This window comes from Phasianus colchicus, chromosome 36 (assembly GCF_987193195.1).
Source record: "Phasianus colchicus chromosome 36, bPhaCol1.hap1.1, whole genome shotgun sequence".
In the NCBI taxonomy this organism is placed as follows: domain Eukaryota; kingdom Metazoa; phylum Chordata; class Aves; order Galliformes; family Phasianidae; genus Phasianus; species Phasianus colchicus.
This window is the reverse complement of record NC_143471.1, coordinates 1,156,884-1,176,979: the sequence shown is the minus strand read 5'-3', so window position 1 is coordinate 1,176,979 and position 20,096 is coordinate 1,156,884. Positions and strand designations below refer to the sequence as shown.

At 61.3% G+C, this 20,096-nt stretch overlaps 1 protein-coding gene across 7 annotated transcripts; it reads right to left on the bottom strand.

The window, feature by feature from the left end:
• Positions 1-3,390: 3,390 nt before the first annotated feature.
• On the bottom strand, positions 3,391-20,057 carry ZBTB4 (zinc finger and BTB domain containing 4). 7 transcript variants are annotated; one of them, XM_090129421.1, is made up of 4 exons: positions 19,850-20,057; positions 13,459-13,575; positions 9,916-9,995; positions 3,391-8,996 (listed from the first exon to the last, which is right to left on the bottom strand). In XM_090129421.1, the coding sequence occupies exon 4, from the start codon at positions 8,979-8,981 to the stop codon at positions 4,935-4,937; it is 4,047 nt and encodes a 1,348-aa protein (XP_089985547.1). In that variant the 5' UTR covers positions 8,982-8,996; positions 9,916-9,995; positions 13,459-13,575; positions 19,850-20,057; the 3' UTR covers positions 3,391-4,934. The 7 variants fall into 7 exon arrangements, with proteins under 7 accessions (XP_089985547.1, XP_031455480.2, XP_031455478.2 ...); XM_031599620.2 differs by lacking the exon at positions 19,850-20,057 and adding an exon at positions 15,976-16,067 and having other exon boundaries at positions 3,391-8,999; XM_031599618.2 differs by lacking the exon at positions 19,850-20,057 and adding an exon at positions 15,976-16,067.
• Positions 20,058-20,096: the final 39 nt, after the last annotated feature.

Genomic DNA, 20,096 nt, shown 5'->3' with positions numbered 1-20,096 from the left:
GGAGGGGCTCAATATTGGGGAGCCCTGTTTGGGGGGGGGCTCCTTTGGGAACTGTAAAATGAGGGGGGAGAATTAATGGTGGGGACCCTAAATTGGGGGGAGGGGCTCAATAATAGGGAGCCCATATAGTGGGGGAGGGAACACTTCATTATGGGGGCCTCAAACTGGGGGGGAGGCTCCCATGGGGACCCAAAATGGGGGGTTGGGGGGGGGGTCCTTCGAGAATCCTAAAGCTGAGGGAGCCCCCTCTCCCCCCCCCCCCACAGGGGACCCCTCACTGGGGGTTTATTCTGTAAGGAGATCCTAAATTGGGGGAACTGCTTAATTATGGGGACCCCAAATTTGGGGGGGTCTCCTTTGGGAACCCTAAATTTGGGGGGGGGAGGGCTCCTTCTGGAACCCTAAAAAGGGGGCTTAATTATGGACACCCCAAATTGGGGATTGATTCCTTAAATGGACCCAAAACTGGGGCTCAATCGTGTGGACCCCAAATCTGGGGGGGGAGGGGGGATCCCTTAGGGACCTTAAATTGGGGGACCCCAAATTGGGTGGGGGGCTTCTATGGGTACCCTAAATTGAGGGAGGGGGGGTGGTATGAATAGAGGGAGGCACTTTATTATGGGGACGCCAAACTGGGGGGGGGGGGGGGTCGTTTTGGAACCCTAAATTGGAGGGTGCTTAATTACTGGGACCCCAAATTGAAGGGGGGAGGGGGGCAGTTCCTTTGGGAATATCAGTTTGGGGGGGGGCTCCTCTGGGAATCCCAAATTCCCCCCCCATCCCACATCCCCAAATCCCAAAAACGGGGACTCCCCCCACCCGCACCCCCCATTCAAAACGGGAATCTCCCCCCCCCCAAAACGCGGACCCCCCCCAACCACCCCACCCCAAAACGAGGATCCCCACCCCCACAACGGGGACCCCCCTCCCACCCCCCAAAAAACTGAGTATCCCCTACATTTGGGGAACCCCCCCAAAAATGGGGACCCCCCACCCAAAAGGGGAACCCCCCCCCCCATAGAGAGCGGCGTCTTTGGGGGTCCCCATTTTGGGGGTCGTCCCCCCCCCAGCACAATAAAGAGCTGTGGTGGTGCTGTGCTGTGTCCCCAATGTCCCCGGCGTCATGGTGACACCAACCCCCCCCCCACCCCCATTGTCCCCAATGTCCCTCAGCGCCCCCCCCATGTCCCCATTGTCCCCAGCGCCCCAGCGTCCCCAGTCCTTCATGTCCCCATTGCCCCCAGTGTCACAATGTTCCCATTACCTCCAGCGTCCCCAGTGTCCCCACTGACCCCAATGCCCCCATCTGACCCCAGTGTCCCCACTGACCCCACTGACCCCAATGCCCCCATCTGACCCCAGTGTCCCTATTGACCCCATTGACCCCAATGCCCCCATCTGACCCCAGTGTCCCTATTGACCCCATTGACCCCAATGCCCCCATCTGACCCTAGTGTCCCTATTGTCCCCACTGACCCCAATGCCCCCATCTGACCCCAGTGTCCCTATTGACCCCATTGACCCCAATGCCCCCATCTGACCCCAGTGTCCCTATTGTCCCCACTGACCCCAATGCCCCCATCTGACCCCAGTGTCCCTATTGACCCCACTGACCCCAATGCCCCCATCTGACCGCAGTGTCCCTATTGTCCCCACTGACCCCAATGCCCCCATCTGACCCCAGTGTCCCTATTGTCCCCACTGACCCCAATGCCCCCATCTGACCCCAGTGTCCCTATTGTCCCCACTGACCCCAATGCCCCCATCTGATCCCAGTGTCCCTATTGTCCCCACTGACCCCAATGCCCCCATCTGATCCCAGTGTCCCTATTGTCCCCACTGACCCCAATGCCCCCATCTGATCCCAGTGTCCCTATTGACCCCATTGACCCCAATGCCCCCATCTGACCCCACTGTCCCTATTGACCCCACTGACCCCAATGCTCCCATCTGACCCCAGTGTCCCCATTGACCCCAATGCTCCCACCTATCCCCACTGACCCCATTGTCCCCATTGACCCCAATGTCCCCACAGACCCCAGGGTCCCCATCAACCCCAATGTTCCCACTGACCCCAGGGTCCCCATCTGTCCCCATCGACCCCAATGTCCCCACTGACCCCAGTGTCCCCATCAACCCCAATGTCCCCATTGATCCCAATGTCCCCATCGACCCCAATGTCCCCACTGACCCCAGTGTCCCCATCTGTCCCCATTGTCTCCATTGACCCCAATATCTACATCTGTCTCCACTGACCCCAGTGTCCCCATCTGACCCCAATGTCCCCATCGACCCCAGTGTCCCCACCTGTCCCCATTGTCCCCATTGACCCCAATATCTACATCTGTCTCCACTGACTCCAGTGTCCCCATCTGACCCCAATGTCCCCATTGACCCCAGGGTCCCCATCTGTCCCCATTGACCCCAATATTCCCACTGACCCCAGTGTCCCCATCAACCCCAATGTCTTCATCGACCCCAATGCCCCCATTTCCCCCAATGCCCCCCCTGCCCCCCCTGCCCCCCAAACGCCCCCACAGCCCCCCCCGCCCCACCACCCCACACGGGCTCAGCTCTACGGTGTTTATTGGCGTCTCTAACACTTCACTGATGCAGATAAATAGTGGACATTTGTCACCGCCGCCACCGACCGCTGCGTGGGGACCCCCGCGGGGACCCTCACCCCCCCTCCTCTCCCCCCCCCCCCCCACCAGCGTGGGGGAGCGCTCCCCGAGACCCCCCACCCCAGGGAGCCCACCCCTTGGGGTCACCATTTGGGGTCAATCTTAAGGTCACCCTTAGGGTCACCATTTGGGGTCACCCCTCGAGGTCACCGTTTTGGGGACATGGCCTTGGGGTCATCTTTGGGGTCATCTTTGTGGGGGGGGGGGGTGTCACCATTTGGGGACACGCTGAGAGCCACCCCTTTGAGTCCCCATTTGGGGACAGACCCTTGGGGTCACCCCATGGGGGGGGGGGGGTCACCTTTGGGGTCACCCCTCCCCCCACATTTGGGGTCCCCCCCCGTGTGACCCCACGTGACCCCACAGATGCCCCCCCCCCCCATCCCCACACTTCCCCTTTCTTCCCCCCCACCCCCCAAACCAAAAAACACTTTTTTTTTTTCCCTCGTTTCCCTTCTTTTCCCCTTTTTTTTTTTTTTTCGGGGGGGGGGGGGGGCATCTATTTTTGTAGGGTCCCCCCTAAAGTGCGGTCGGGGCGCGGGGGGGGGGGGGGGAGGGGGGACAGTCAGTAGCAAACGTGGCCACGAAAGTGCAAACAGAGGGGGAGGGGCCACGGCGGGGGGAGGGGAGGGGGGCAGTGAGTGTGCGGGGGGGGGGGTCCTTGCACGAGGAGGTGGGGGATTGCACACGAGGGTGAGCTTCGCACGTGGGAGCCGTCGGCACGAGGATGCCTTTGCACGAGGGCGTGGGCGCACGAGGGTTGGCCTCACGCTTTGCACCCTGTGCAAGGCTGGGCCTCGCACGAGGATTATCTTTGCACAAGGGCTGCCTTTGCACGAGGATGTCCTCCCCGTGCTCATGTGCGGTGCACCCACTCGCTTGCACAAGCATGCACTGCGAACATGGTTTGCACTTGCACGAGGGCAGCCCCCTTTGCACGAGGACCACCCTCGCACGAGGGCGCTGCTTGCATGAGCATGCAATCCACGTGCAGCCCACCCTTGCACGAAGCCCACCCTTGCACGAGGGCCCCCCTTTGCACGAGGCCCACCACATGCACAAGCGCAGCCCTCAGTGCGCAGCCCCCCCAACACCCCCCCCTTTTGCACGAGGACCACCGGGTGGGCGTGCGCTGCACGAGCGGGGCTTTGCACGAGGGCGCATTGCATAACGGGCGTGCAACTAAAGGGGGGGGGGGGGAGGCAGAAGGCCGGCACGATGCACGAGGAAGCACTTGGCACTGCCACACGTGCGTTGCACGAGGGCTGCCGCCCCCCCCATCCCCCCCCCATCACTGGAATGTGGCTGCGGTGCCTTTAAGGTGCAAAGGGTGAATTGAGGGTGGCAAACGAGGGGGGGCTCGGGGGGGGCCCTGAATTATTGGGGGGCCCCCGTGGGTTGGGGTGCAAAATCTGCGGGGGGGGACGACTATAAAAGGGGGGAGGTCCCCCAAATCTGTGGAGGACTCCAGAATCGAGGAGGAGAGGTGGGGGGGCAGGGGGGGGGTCCTCCAAAATTGTGTGTAGAGGGGGGGGATCTGAAAAATCTGGGGTTGAGGGGAGTCCCAAAATCAGTGGGGGACCCCAAAATCGTGGAGGGGGGGGTGGGGATTATAAAGGGGGAGGGGTCCCCAACATCAGTGGGGGACTTCAAAATCTGTGGGGGACCCCAAAATCGTATGGGGGGGGTCCCAAAAATGCTGGAGGGGGGGGTTATATTTTCGGGGGGGCGGAGGAAGACAAGGGGTGGGGGGTATAATATAGGAAGACTGGGATGAGGGGGGGCTGTAATATTGGGGGGGGTTCCCACAAAATGAGGGGTGGTGTATGGGGGTCTCCAGTACACCCAGTGCCCCCCCAATCCCATACTGGTCCCTGTGGCACCCCCAGCTCCTCTCTTTCCCCCTCCCCCCCCCCAAATAAAATATTGGGGTCCCCTCTCTGGGGGGAGGGGGGGTCGAGAGGAGGTCCTATGTCCTCTACGCCCCTCTTCCCCAGCCCTATGGGTCCCATTGTTCCCTATGGGGCAGGATCCCCCCCATACTTCTGAGCCCCCGCCCCGCTATGGGGCAGTGCCCTCCCCTCATCTCTGTGCCCCCACTTCTATGGGGGAGCCCCACACAAACAGAATTTCCCCTCTGTCAATGGGACCCCCCCCATATCTCACTGCGGAGGGGGCGCCCCCCCCCCAACTTATCTCTGCCCCACACATTCAGCTCCCCCCCCTTAACTCAGACACCCCCTCCCACACTCATTTCCCCCCTCCTTTCTGGGGTCCCTCCCCACCGGGAAAGCCGAAAGCAGAGGCAGCAGGGGGGGGTTGATTTGGGGTTCCCCCTCCCCTCGTCGTTGTCGTCGTCGTCGTCCCCAAAAACGCTTCAGCATCGGGGAGGACCACGCGGAGCGCCATGGGGAGGGCGAAGGGGTAGGGGTAGGCGGCCAACAGCCGGGTGGGGGCATAGGGCAGCGTAAATGTGGGGCCCGGAGGGGCGGGGGGAGGGGGCGGCCTCGGAGGGGGGGGGGCACCGAGTTTGGGACCCCCCCCGAGCTCCTCTGCGGCCCCCGCCCGTGCCAGGAGAGCCAACGGGTGTTCCTGGGGGGGGTAGGGAGGCCCGAGGGGGACAACGGCGTCACCCGTGGTGTCACCCATGGTGTCACCCGGCACGGTGTTGCTGCTGTCACCCGGCGTGGTGCTGTCAGCGTGAGCCGGCGGTACGGCGCTGCTGTCGGCCCACACGGGGGTGGCAGCAGGTGCTGTTTTGTCACCGTGCCGTGCTGTTGTTTTGTCACCGTGAGCCGGCGTGGCGAGACCCGGTGGTGCATCGTCACCGTGACTTGGAGTGATGGTGCTGCCAGGACCTGGTGCTGCGGCATCACCAAGACCTGGCATGGCTTTGTCACCGCGACACGGTGTCGTTTTGTCACCGTGATCTGCTGTGACAGTGTGACCGGGACCCGGTGTCACAGTGCTGCCAACACTCGGCGTGGCTTTGTCACCAGGACCCGGTGCCGTTTTGTCACTGTGACTCAGTGGAACTTTGTCACCAACACCGGGTGTCGCTTCGTCACCGTGACCTGCTATCACTTTGTCACCACGACCTGCTGTGACAGTGTCACTGTGACCCAGTGCAGCTTTCTCACCACAACCAGCCGTCACGGTGTCACCGTGACCAGCGCTACCATCACCCGGCGTTGTGATACCACCACAGCCCAGCGCCATGCTGTCACCTGGTGTCAGGCTGTCACCGCCGCCTGTCTCGCCCTCCTCCTCCCCGGCAGTGCTGTAGGCGATGACACCGGCAGGTGACCCCGTGCCGCTTGTTGTCCCCCGGTGTCGCCGGTTGTGCCGGCTCAGCGCGGCGGCAGTTTTGCACACCTTGGCGCACTGCTCACAGGCAAACCGCAGCGACGGCCGCCGGCCCACCCGCGCCGTCACCCCACCGCTGCCTGTCGCCGCCGCCTGTAGTCCCCCCACCGCCGCCTGTCCCCCTTCGTGGCCCCGCTCGTGCTTCCGCAGCTTCCTCAGTGCCGAGAAAGGCTTCCCGCACACCCCACAGCTGTACTTCCACTCCGTGCCCCCCGGGCTGCCCCGCGACCCCCGCATTCCCCCCTCCTCGCCGTCAGCCGCCCCCCAACGCAGCGCCCGCAGCGGCCGCCGCCACCTGGATTTCCGCCCTTTGGTCGCGGTGTTGCTCCCGCCGCCCTTCCTCTTGGGCTTGTAGCTGTAGTACGGCCTCCACAGCCGGTCCTCGCCATCGCTGTCCTCCTCCGCGCTGTCGCGGGGCCGCGAGGCGGGTGACCCCGTGGCACTGGCCGTCGTGGTGGCTGCGGTGCCGCCATCCGGCTGTAGGCGGAGGTCGGTCTCGGAGATGTGCCGCTTGACGATGGCCTCCTCGCCGATGCGGACGGTGATTTGGCACAGCGGCGCGGCGCGGCTCTCGCTGCTCGTCCCCACGTAGGCCGGTTTGGCCACGTAGGTCATGGTGCGCCCGGAGGCCGTGGTCACGCCGGCTGTTGGTGTCACCGTGCCGGGGGTGGTGGGCACCGCCGCAGCTGCCGCACGTTGCGCCTCAAAGTAGTCACGCAGCACCTGCTTCTTCATCGGCTTCACCGGCGGCGAGGCGGGTGGTGAGCTGGGCTGCGCGGCCGTGCCGTTGTAGGCGATGACGGAGGCGGTGGTCGTGGCGGTGGTGGCGGCGGCGGCGGTCGCGGTGCCGCTGTGCACGATGACGGAGGCTGAGGGTCGCCCGTAGGCGATGACCGATGCCGGCTCCGCCGGGCGCGGGGTGACAAAGGCAGCCGCCGGCGGTTGTTGGAGGCCATCAGCCGCCAGGCTCTGGCTGTAGGTCTTGTAAGGCCGCTTGTGCGCCCGCATGGGCAACAGGCGGTAGAGCTTGAGCGCGTTGAGCTTGGGCCGGTAGCCACCGTTGGGGGTCTTCTCGGAGGCGATGAGGCCGGGGCTGATGCCGTGCAGCGCCTTCTGGTGCGCCTTCAGGCTGTAGTAGGTGACGAAGGTGTCCCAGCAGAAGACGCACTGGTAGCGGCGCTCGCCGGTGTGCCACACCTCGTGCTTGGTGCGGTACTCGGCCAGGGCAAACACCTTGTCGCAGTAGCGGCAGGGGTACTGCCGCCGCCACGAGTGCACGTTGGCGTGCCGCTTCAGGCTGGACAGGGTGACGTAGGAGCGCTGGCAGACGGCACATAGGTACACCGTGCGCCGGTTGTCCGCCGCCGTGCTGCCAGCTGCCGGCTCTCCGCGCTCCGGCTCAGCCACCTCCAGCGCGCGGTGTCGAAGCAGCAGCGCCTTCTTGCTTGGCGGTTGCGGTGTTGGCGGCGGTTGTGGCGGTGTTGGCGGTGCTGCCGTCGCCGTGCCGGCAGCAGTCGCGGTGTTGTCCGCGCCGTCCTTCTCGCACAACACCTCGTGCGTCTGCAGCCTCTTGACGTGGATGAAGCTCTTCCCGCAGTGGCGGCACGCCAACCCCCGCCGCGCGCGGTGCAGCTTGCTGTGCAGCCCCAGCGCCGCCGCGGTGCCGAACACCCGGCCGCACAGCCCGCAGCGCAGCGGGGACGGGGAGGCTGTGCCAGGGGATGCTACACCCGGCGAGGCTACACCCGGTGATGTCACACCCAGCAGCGCGACACCTGGCGACGCGACACCCGGCAGCGCTACACCCAGAGAGGTGACACCCAGCGATGCCACACCCGGTGACGTGACACCCGGCGATGCTACACCCAGGGATGCCACACCCGGCGGCGCTACGCCCGGTGAAACCACACCCGGTGAGGCTACACCTGGTGATGCTAAACCAAGGGATGCTACGCCCGGTGACACCACACCTGGTGGCACTACGCTCAGAGAAGCTACACCTGGCGGTGCTGCGCCTGGCGACACTACACCTGGCAACGCGACACCCGGTGATGCTACACCCAGGGACACTACGCCCGGCAACGCAACACCCGGTGAGGTGACACCCAGGGACACAACACCTGGCAGTGCAACACCTGGCGATGTGACACCCAGTGAGGCTACACTCGGCGGCGCTACACCTGGCGACGTGGCACCCAGTGAGGCTACACTTGGCGGTGCTACACCCGATGATGTGACACCCAGTGAGGCTACGCTCGGCGGTGCTACACCCGGCGATGTGACACCCAGCGAGGCTACACTTGGTGGTGCTACACCTGGTGAGGTGACACCCAGTGAGGCTACACTTGGCGGTGCTACACCCGGCGATGTGACACCCAGCGAGGCTACACCTGGCGACACTACACCTGGCGATGCGATTACAGCCACCGGTGGTGGTGCCTCTGATGGCACTGTCTCCGTCACCTCGCTGGGACGACCGCCGCACGTTGTCAGGTCAACCGGCGCTGCCAGTCCCTCCGTGGTGGTGGCAGAGGCGTCACCGGCAGTCGGAGGACTCCAGGCGGTGTTGTGGTGGCCCTCCAACCCCTGGAGGGTGGCGATGCCCAAGCGCCGGCCTACAGCCCCCAGCTCGCGGGCTACAGCCGGCGAGGGGACGGCCAGGCGTGCGTTGTAGATGAAGTTGAGGACGTCGGCCAGCACCGCCGCCTGCACCCCCGGCAGCTCCAACACCGCGGCGGGGGTACAGGCAGCCGCCCCCAGGGCCTCCCGGAAGTAGGGGCTACAGGCGGCCAGCACGTTCTGGTGGGCGCGGAATTTGGTGTCCCCCGCAATGAGGGTGACGTCGCAGAACTGTCCCCGCAGGCGCTGCTCGTTCAGCTCCAGCAGCAGCGCCCGGCTGTGCCCCGCGTCCGACACCTCCACCGCTGCCATCCCCGCGCGCCACACCTGCTGGGGAGGGGACACGCATGGGGACATCGCATGGGGGGCACATGGGGACAACACCAGGGGGACAGGTGGGGAAAAAAGGGGACATCACCATGGGGACATACGGGGAAATATGGGGACAACACCACAGGGACAGGTGGGGAAATAAGGGGACATCACCACAGGGACATATGGGGAAATAAGGGGACATCACTATGGGGACACCAACATGGGAACGTGGGGAAATAAGGGGACATAACCATGGGGACATGTGAGGAAATAAGGGGACATCACCATTGGGATATGTGGGGACATCACCATGGGGACACATTGGAACGTTACCTTGGGGACATACAGGGACATGTGGGGACATTACACTGGGGGCATCACTACGGGGACTTCGTCATGGAGAAGTATGGGGACATATGGAGACATATGGGGACACCAGCAGGGAGGCAAATGGGGACACTGCATGGGGACATGCAGGGACAGCACCTTGGGGACACATGAGGACACCAGCACAGGGACATATGGGGACATTACACTGGGGACATACCACAGGGACATGTGGGACAAATGGGGAAATAAGGGGACATCACCATGGGAACGTATGGGGACATTACACTGGGGATGTATAGGGACATGTGGAGACACCAGCATGGGGACATCACTTTGTTGTCACCATTCTGGGGACATTACTTAAGGGATATGCACACATCTGGGTCCCCCAGCCCCACAGCCTACACCGTACCATCACGGTGTTGCCATGGTGACGGTGAGGCGTCACCGGCCCAGGTGTCATGGAACAGTTGGAGAGAAATGGGCAGGTCGCCCCATAGACAGGCAGAGGGCAGACACAGAGAGGGGGTTGCTGCCGTGGAGACAGGGCAGGGTGTTCCTGGTGTGGTTGTGACGGTGATGGTGTGGGGGTGTCCCTTACCTGTGAGCGGGGCCCTCATGGACCGAGCGGGGCGGTTGTTGCCGGGCGTTTCGGCGGGGGGTCACAGCCGGCACGGCCACCTGTAAGGACACAGCGTTGTCACAACCATAGCAACAGCATGGTGACAATGTGGCAGACCCACAGCAAACAACAGCATCCACATGGCAGCCCCAGAACAACGCCACAACACCCCACAATAACCCTGTGACACCACCATGACAACCTTACAACCCCATGACATCACCATGACAACCCCACAACAGCCCCACAACAGCCCCACAACAGCCCCACAACAGCCCTAACAGTGTCCAGCTGTGGGGTTGCAGCTACAGCTGGCGGGGTGACAAGCGCTGCAGGGTGGCATTCAGGAGCTGCTGGTTGTGATTCAGCAGCCGCTACCTGTGATTTAGTGGCCACCAGCTGTGATTGAGTGGCAGCTGGTTGTGATTTGGCGGCCACCGGCTGTAATTTAGCAGTCACCAACTCTAAGTCAGTGTCTGCTGATTGTAACTTGATAAGCCATCAGCTGCGATTTAGTGGCCACTAGTTGAAACTCACCGCTGGTTGTAACCTATTAGCCACCAGTGGTGACTTAGGGGCCGCCAGTTGTTGTTTAGCAGCCATGAGCTGTCATTCAGTGACCACCGGTTGTGATCTGGTAGACACAGGTTGTCGTTTAGCAGCCACTGGTTGTGATTTGGTGGCCACCAGTTGTCATTTAGCAGCCACTGGTTGTGATTGAGTGGTCACCAGCTGAAATTTAACAACCACCGCTTGTAAGTGAGTGGCCACAGGCTGCAATTTAGTGGCCACCGGTTGTAAATCAGTCAGCTGGTTGTAACTTAGCCATCAGTTGTAGTTTGGCCACCTCTGGTTGTAGTCCAGGAGCCGCTGACTGTGACTGATGGCCACTGGTTTGGCTGTCACCAGCTGTCATCCAGTGTGGTTTGGTAGCCACCGGTTGTCACTTAGCAGCCAATAAGCGTGACTCTGTGGCCACCAGTTGTGATTCAGGCGCCACCAGCTGTGACTGGGGGGGGGCATACAGCCATGTGTCACCCAGCACAGTACTGTCACCACCAGTGGGGATGGGGGTGGTCACCCTCGATGGCAGCAGGCACAGGCAGCACCACGTGGGGCTGTGAGTGACAACGGGGTGACAATGGGGTGACCCTGGGGACAGAGAAGAGGTGACACTGTCACCAGGGGGGGTAACAGCAGCCAGGTGACGCGATGGCTGGGTGACATGAGAGCAGTGACATCGGTAGAGAATGGTCAGGGAGCGTGTACAGTGTCACCTGGAGGCCGTGTGACAACACTATGGGAGGAGCAGGGGACAGGTGGGGGGAGCAACTGGAGGAGGGTGACACTGGGAGAACAACCAGAGGTTGGGGGTGATGCTGTGGGAGCAACTGGCACTGGGGTGACAAGGGGGGAACAACCGTCAGGGGGTTACACTGTGGGACAGGAGGCAGAGGGGTGACAGCAGCAAAACAACTGGCAGAAGGGTGACATTATTGGGACAGGAAGTGCTGGAGTGACAGGGATGAATGGCAGTGAGGTGACACTGAAGGAAAAACCAGCAGAGGGGTGGCACTGTGGGGACAACCAGTGGAGGGGTGACACTATGGGGACAGGCAGCGTTGGTGTGACACCATGGGGACAAGCGGTAGGAAGGTGACACTGAGGAAACAACTGGCAGAAGGGTGACATGATGGGGACAACAGGTGGAGGGGTGACACTATGGGGACAGTTGGTTTTGGGGTGACACCATGGGGACAACAGGTGGAGGGGTGGCACTGGCGGGACAACTGGTGGTGACACTGAAGAAACAACCAGTGGAGGGGTGACACTATGGGGACAACTGGAGGGGGGGTGACACAACGAGGACAGGAACTGTTGGAATGTCACCGTGGGGACAACCAGCAGCGAGGTGACACTTAAGAAACAACCGGCAGACAGGTGACACGTTGGGACAGGCGGTGTTGGTGACACCGTGGGAACAACTGGAAGAAGGTTGGCACTGTGGGGACAACCAGCAGGGGGGTGGAAACTGTGGGGATAAACGACAGAGAAGTGACACCGTGGGAACAACTGGAGTTGGGGTGACACTGAGGGGCAACCAACGGAGGAGTGACACAGTGGGGACATGCAGTGTTAGGTGACATCATGGGGACAACTAGAAAAGGGGTGACACCGGGGACAGGAGGCGTTGGGGTGACACTATGGGGACAACCAACAGGGGTGGCACTACGGGGAGACCACGGGTGGTTGGGTGATGCCGTGGGGCCAGGAGGTGTTGGGGTGACACCATTAGGGTGACACCACGGGGAGAATCGGTGTTGGGGTGGCACTGAGGGACGAGAGGGAGGTGTGGCGCTATGGGGACAACGGGTGGAAGGGACGCAGGGGGACGGGTGGCGTCAGGATGGCACCGAAGAAACAACCGGCGGAGGGGTGGCAGGTTGGGACGGACGGTGTCGGTGACACCGTGGGGACAACCAGCAGAGGGCTGACAGCGGGGACAGGGGACGTTGGGGTGACACTATGGGGACAACCAACAGGGGTGGCACTACGGGGACACGACGGGTGGTTGGGTGACGCCGTGGGGCCACGAGGCGTTGGGGTGACACTGGGGGCAAGCAATGGAGGAGCGGCGCGGCGGGGACAGGCAGCGTTAGGTGACGCCGTGGGGACAACCAGCAGAGGGGTGACGCCGTGGGGGGCAGGAGGCGGCACCGAGGGGACAAGCGGGAGGTGTGGCGCTACGGGGACAACGGGTGGAAGGGACGCGGGGGGGGACGGGGGCACCGAAGAAACAAACCGGCGGAGGGGCGGCAGGTTGGGGACGGGCGGCGGAGGCAGCGGGGGGGGGTGGGGGGCGTGGGCCCGACTGACGCAGCGCGAGGCCTGCGGGTCGGGAGGGGGGGGACACGGGGGGGGGCGGAGGACGGGGGGGGGAATGGGGGGGATGGAGGGGGGGGGGCGGAGGCGGAGGGCGGGCGCGGGGGGGCGCGGGGCGGCGGGCCGCGGGGTGTGACGCAGCAACGGGGAGAGCTTCGGGGGGGGGGGGGGGAACGCCGGAACCCCGCGCTGAGCCGAACCGTGGGAGAGGAGGGGGGTGAGGGGGGGGGGTTAACACCCGCGGTTGCCATGGAGACCCCCCCCCCCACGGCAGCGTGCCCCCCCCCCCCTTTTCCCCCCACGCGACCCCCACCTCCATCCGCCGCCCCTCGGCCCGACGTCGCCGCGGTAACGGCCCCGCATCGCACCGGTTCCCCCGGCGACGGGCGGCCGGCTGTCACCCGGCTGTCACCCCGCTGTCGCCACGGCAACAACCGCCCCCCCCCGCCCCCCCCCCGGCGTCCCCGCGGCCTTCCCTCGGCCGCTCCCCCCTCCCCGCGGGCGCAGCCCCCCGCCCAGGTCCTGGCAGGGAAAGACCTTTCACCCGCGGCCAATGGCAGCGCGGCGCCTCGGCCCCGCCCCTCGACGCAACGGGTAGGGACCAATAGGGAAGAGAGGGGAGCCGTGCGTCGGGCTCACCTGGACGCTCATTGGCTACGCTGCTCGTGACGTCACGGGGGCTCGGTTCCGCCTCCCTGCGTCGGGGTGGGGGAGTCTTAAAGGGACAGAGGCGCCGAAAGGGACAGCGGGCGGCTCCTGCGGGACGGGGCCGGTCAGACGGGGGTGGGGACGGGCGGACAGACGGACACCCGAACAGCCGGACAGACACACGCGAACAAGGGGCAGGGCGGCACAGAGACACCCGAACTGACACAAGTGGACGCATTGCAGGTGGACACAGAGACGCCCAGGCAGACGGACACAGACAGACAGACCGAACAGACACAAGCGGACGCGGGACGGGGGGGGGACACTGAGACACCCGAACAGCTGGGCAGACATAAGCAGACAGGGGATGGGGGGCAGGCAGCACAGAGACACCTGAACAGCCAGATAAAAGGAGATACGGGACAGGGGGACACGGGGACATCAGACATACGGACAGGCAGAGACACAGATGTGGAACAGGTGGACAGATAGGCAGACACGGACATGTGGGCAAACAGGCACTGACACAGGACAGGCGGACACAGGAGGACACACAGGCGGACACGGGACAGGAGGACACAGGAGGAAACACAGGTGGACACAGGACAGGCGGACACAGGACAGGCGGACACAGGCGGACACAGGACAGGTGGACACCCACAGACACACAGAGCACAGGTTGCAGTGCACAGGGTGTGCACACAACACCTGCAGAGCACACACGTGGTGAATACACCCGCAGCACACGCACGCACACACACGCAGACACACATACAATGCCTGCAGCACACGCAGTGCACACGCACACGTTGTATGGGTTGTGGACTCACACAACACCTGCAGGGCACACTCGTGGCAAATACATCTGCAGTGTGCACACACAACACCTGTAGCACACACAGTCACACAGGCAAAACACAGGTTGCACAGGCTGAGCACATACACACGCAGCACGTGGATGCACGTTGCAGGCATGCACAACAATCGCAGGGCACAACAATCGCAGGGCACACAGGCAGAACATGCAACAGGCGCAGTTTGCACGCACATGCACACACACTCCTCCAACCACCAGCATGTGGTGTGCACACAGCCACAGGTGCACAAGTCACACTTACACAAAGTGTTCACACTGAACACACACAAGCACACAGGGACACAAAACCACTCACACCCACAGACACGCATGCAGTCACTTGCACAACCACACATGGACACACAACCACACACGGACATGAAGATGGATGCACAGTCATTTACACACACACACAGACACAGAGACACCCATCCACACACACACACAACAGCCACTTGCACAGTCACACACGGACACACAACCACACACAGCCACACACACAGCCATGAAGACGGATGCACAGTCATTTACACACACACCCAGAGACACCCATCCACACACACACACACAACAGCCACTTGCACAACCACACACAGACACATGGCCACCCAGGGACACACAGTCTCACCCACCCACAACAGCCACTTGCACAATCATACACGGACACACAACCACGCACAGGCAGACCCACAGACACGAAGATGGATGCGCAGTCACACATGAACCCAGAGACACCCATCCACACACAGCCACAACAGCCTCTTGCACAGTCATACACAGGCACACAACAGCACACGGATACACACACAGCCACACATGGTTGCATACGTGAACACAGACATGTGGAGACACAAGCACATAGACAGACACGCGGACAGACGCACACGAACACACGCAGACACAAACCTGAGCACACGGACATGCACATGGGCACACACAACCACACACACAGACAAACACAATCATACACACACACACCCACAACCACACACAACCACACATAAGCACAGATACATACTCACAGACACACGCTTGGACACACACACAGACACACATGAACACACACAGATATACATGCACACAGACACACAACCACACACAGGGACACACACAGACACAACCACACACAGACACACAACCACCCACGGACACCTGGACACACAACCACACATGGACACACACACAGCCACACACAGACACATGGACACACAACCACACAGACACAACCACCCACAGACACACAACCTCCCATGGACACTTGGACACACAACCACCCACGGACACACACACAACTGCACACAGACACGTGGACACGCGCACAACCACATATGGACACACGGACACACAATCACACAGACACAACCACACACAGGCACACACACGGACGCACACACGGACACAACCACACACAGACACACAGGGACACACACACGGACACAACCACAAACACACACACACGGACACAACCACACACAGACACACGGACACAACCACACACCCCCTCCCTCCCACCCCCACCCGCGTCACCCCGACCCCAGCCCACCCCATGTGAGCGGGGAGGGGTGTGTGTGTGTGGGGGGGGGGATTCCGGAGCTGTGGGATGCCCCATGGATTTTGTAGGGGGGTCTCCAGGGGGGGGATGAGGGCGTTACCGGCGCTGGGCTCCGCTGTCCCCGTGGCGGTGTGCGCGGCCGCACAAAATGGAGGCGGCAGCGATGGGCCCACGGGACCCCCCCGCGGCGGGGATGGGGGGATGGGGGGGGGGGACGGGGACAGGGACATCAGGGGACAGAGAGGGGTGAGGGGGACGGGAGAGGGGACGCGGCGGGATGGAACTGTGGGGAGAGGGGAGGCGAATGGGGGGAGCAACGCAGGTCTCCGGGGTGCAAGGGGACACAAGTGGGGACACAGCAGGATGTCATCTGGATGCAAGGGGACACAAGTGGGGACACAAGTGGGGACACAGCAGGATGTCATCTGGATGCAAGGGGACACAAGTGGGGACACAAGTGGGGACACAAGTGGGGACACAGCAGGATGTCATCTGGATGCAAGGGGACACAAGTGGGGACACAAGTGGGGACACAGCAGGATGTCATCTGGATGCAAGGGGACACAAGTGGGGACACAAGTGGGGACACAGCAGGATGTCATCTGGATGCAAGGGGACACAAGTGGGGACACAAGTGGGGACACAGCAGGATGTCATCTGGATACAAGGGGACACAAGTGGGGACACAAGTGGGGGCACAGCAGGATGTCATCTGGATGCAAGGGGACACAAGTGGGGACACGACGGGGGGCACAGCAGGATGTCATCTGGATGCAAAGGGACACAAGTGGGGACACAGCAGGATGTCATCTGGATGCAAGGGGACACAAGTGGGGACATGACGGGGGGCACAGCAGGATGTCATCTGGATGCAAGGGGACACAAGTGGGTGGCACAACAGGATGACACCTGGGGTGCAAGTGGACACAACTGGGGAGACAAAAGGATGACACCTGGGATGCAAGGGGACACAAGTGGGGACACAAGTGGGGACACAAGTGGGGACACAAGAGGATGACATCTGGGGTGCAAGGGGACACAAATGGGGACACAACTGGGTGGCACAACGGGATGACAACTGGGGTGCAAGGGGGCACAAGTGGTGGCACAGCAGGATGTCATCTGGATGCAAGGGGACACAAATGGGGACACAACAGGTGGCACAACAGGATGACACCTGGGGGGGCAAGGGGACACAAATGGGGACACAACCAAACAATACTTGGGGTGCAAGGGATACAACTGGGGGACAGAATCGGAGAGCATGTGGGGTGCAAGGGGACAGTTGGGGGATGCAACAGGTGACACAACAGGATGTCACCTGGGGTGCAAGGAGACACAACCGGGGACACAACAGGATGTCACCTGGGGTACAAGGAGACACAAGTGGGGACACAAGTGGACAACACTTGGTGTGCAAGGGGACACAACCAGGAAACAACAGGATGATACCAGGGATGCAACCGGAGACACAATGGGTGACACAACAGGATGTCACCTGGGGTGCAAGGGGACACAATCAGAACACACTTGGGGTGCAAGGGGACACAACTGGGGACACAACAGGATGATAACAGGAGTGCAAGAGGATGCAACCGGGGACACAGTGGGTGACACAGCAAGATGACACCAGGGGTGCAAGGGACAAGAGTGAAACAAGTGGCACAACAGGTGACACAAGCAGGGGGGACACAACTGGATGTCACCAGGAGAAGGAGGGGACACGAGAGGGAACGCAAGGTGACATAAACATGGTATGAGAGGACACGAGGTGACACAACCAGATATAAGAGATGACACAAGAGGTGACACAATCTGGGATGAGTGGACACAAAAACTGACACAACCAGCAGTAAGAGGGGACACAACCTGTGACACAGCTGGGGGTACAAGGGGACACAACAGGACACCACCAAAGCGTGAGGTTGACACAACAGGTGGCAACACAACCGGTGCCACCACAGGTGATGCTGTGCAGTGGTGCACAATCAGGGGGGCAGGCGGTGTTTGTGTGTGTCACAGTCACCTCCGTCTTGGGGAGGGGAAAACAGGCTGAGTGGGCACCACCAACACCACCACCACCCCACGGCGTGTGGGGACAGCAGTGGGGATGGTGACACCACTGTCAGAGCTCCTGGGTACAGGTGGATGTCAGTGCACTGCCCTGCTGGCGTGAGGGTAACGTGGTGACACAGGGACAGGGGAAGGACACCCCAAGTGCTCCATACCTCCCTAAGTACCCTCTAAGTCCCCTAAATACCCCTTCTGTGCCCCCCAATACTCTCCTGTTCCCCCTAAATACCCCCCTGCTTCTTTTACATAATACCGTGTCCCCTAAATACACCCCGTGCCCCTAAATACCTGCCTTGTTCTCTCAAATACACCCTATGCCCCCTAAACACCTGTGCCCCTAAATACCCCCATGCCCCCTAAAGATGCTTCAATGCCTCCAAATACCCTCCCGTACATCCTAAATACTCAGATGTGCCCCCAAATAACCCTCAGTGCCCCCTGAATACCACCTCGTGTCCCCCAAATATGCTCTGCTGCTCCCAGATATCCCTTCAGTGCACCCTAGATACCCCAAGTGCCCTCAAATATCCCCCCATGTTCCCTAAATATCCCTCCTGGGGCCTTAAAGACCCCTTGTTGCTCCCAAATACCCCTTCTGTGCTCCCTAAATACCCCCCAAATAACCCCTGTACCTCTCTAAATAACCCCATGTGCCCCTAAATACCTCCCAGTGCCCCCTAAACGCAGACGGTGCCCCCAAATACCCCCTCCCCTAAATACCTCTCCTGTTCCCCTAAATACACCCTAATGCCTCCAAATATCCCTGTTCCCTCTAAATACTCCTATGTGCCCCTAACTCCCCCCCAGTGTGCCCTAAATACCCTGTGTCCCCTAAATACTCCTCCTGTGCCACTAAACACCCCCCTGCTGCCCATAAATACACCCCCAAATACCGCATGCCCCCTAAATAACCCCCAGTGAACACTGAATACCCCCACGGGTCCACTAAACATCCCCCTGCTGCCCCTAAATACCCCACCTATTCCACCACATACCCCCAGCCTCCTAAATACCCCCATAGTATCCATTCTGTGCCCTCAAATACCCCATGCCCACTAAACACCTCACCACGCCCCCTAAATATCCTCCTGCTGTCTCTAACTACTCCCACGTGCCCCCTCAATACCCCACCTCTGTCCCTAAATCACCTCCCATTGTCCCCAATATCCCCCACATCCCCTAAATACTCCTCGTGTTCTCCCAATTACTTCATGCTCCATAGATACCCCCATGTGACCCCAATACCCCTCCTGTTCCTCCAAATCCCCTAAACATCCCCCTGTGTCCCCTAAATACCCCTTCCTGCCCCCTAAATACCCCATGACCTCTAAATGCTCCTCCTGTTTCCCCAATTACCCCAAGCTACATAAATACCCCCATGTGATCCCCAAATACCCCTCCTGTGCCCCTAAATCCCCCACGGGCCTCCTAAATACCCCTCCTCTTCCCCCAAATCCCCTAAACACCCCCCCGTGTCCCCTAAATGCCCCTGAATTCCACTTTTTCACCCCCCACCCCCCTCCCTACCTCCCAAAATTCCCCCCCCCACTCCCAAATCCCCTTTTCTCCCCTCAATCCTCCTGACCCCAAATCCCCATTTTTTCCCCTCGAATCCACTCATTCCTGCCCCCAAATCTTCTCCCCCACAAATCCCTTTTTTTTCCCTGTCAAATCCCTCTTCCGGCCCCAAATTTGTCCTTTCTGACCCCAAATTCTTCCTATTCCCAAATCCCCTTCCCCACCCAAATCCCCCACTCTCCCTTAAATCCCCATTCCTAAAATCCCCCTTTCTTCCCCAATTTCTTTTCCCCAAATCCCCCTTTCTCCCCGTGTTTTTTTCCCCCAAATCCGCTTTTTTCCCCCAACCCCCTTTTCCTCCCCCTAGGACCCTCACACCGTACCCCCAAGAATTTTAACCCCCTTTCATCCTCCAACGCTCCGCGCTAGGCCCGAAGCCTCAGCCTTTCCCAGCAGCGCTGCCCGGGCGGCGCTCCCCGAAGGCGGACACAGCGCCACGCAAGGCCGGGGATGAGTAGGCCTTAAAGCGGAACACCGCTCGGCAATCTCCGGCCACTTCCGGCAACACTCGGCGATCGGAACAGGAAGTCCCAGCGGAAAGCCACGCCTTCTCATGAATATTCATTCAAT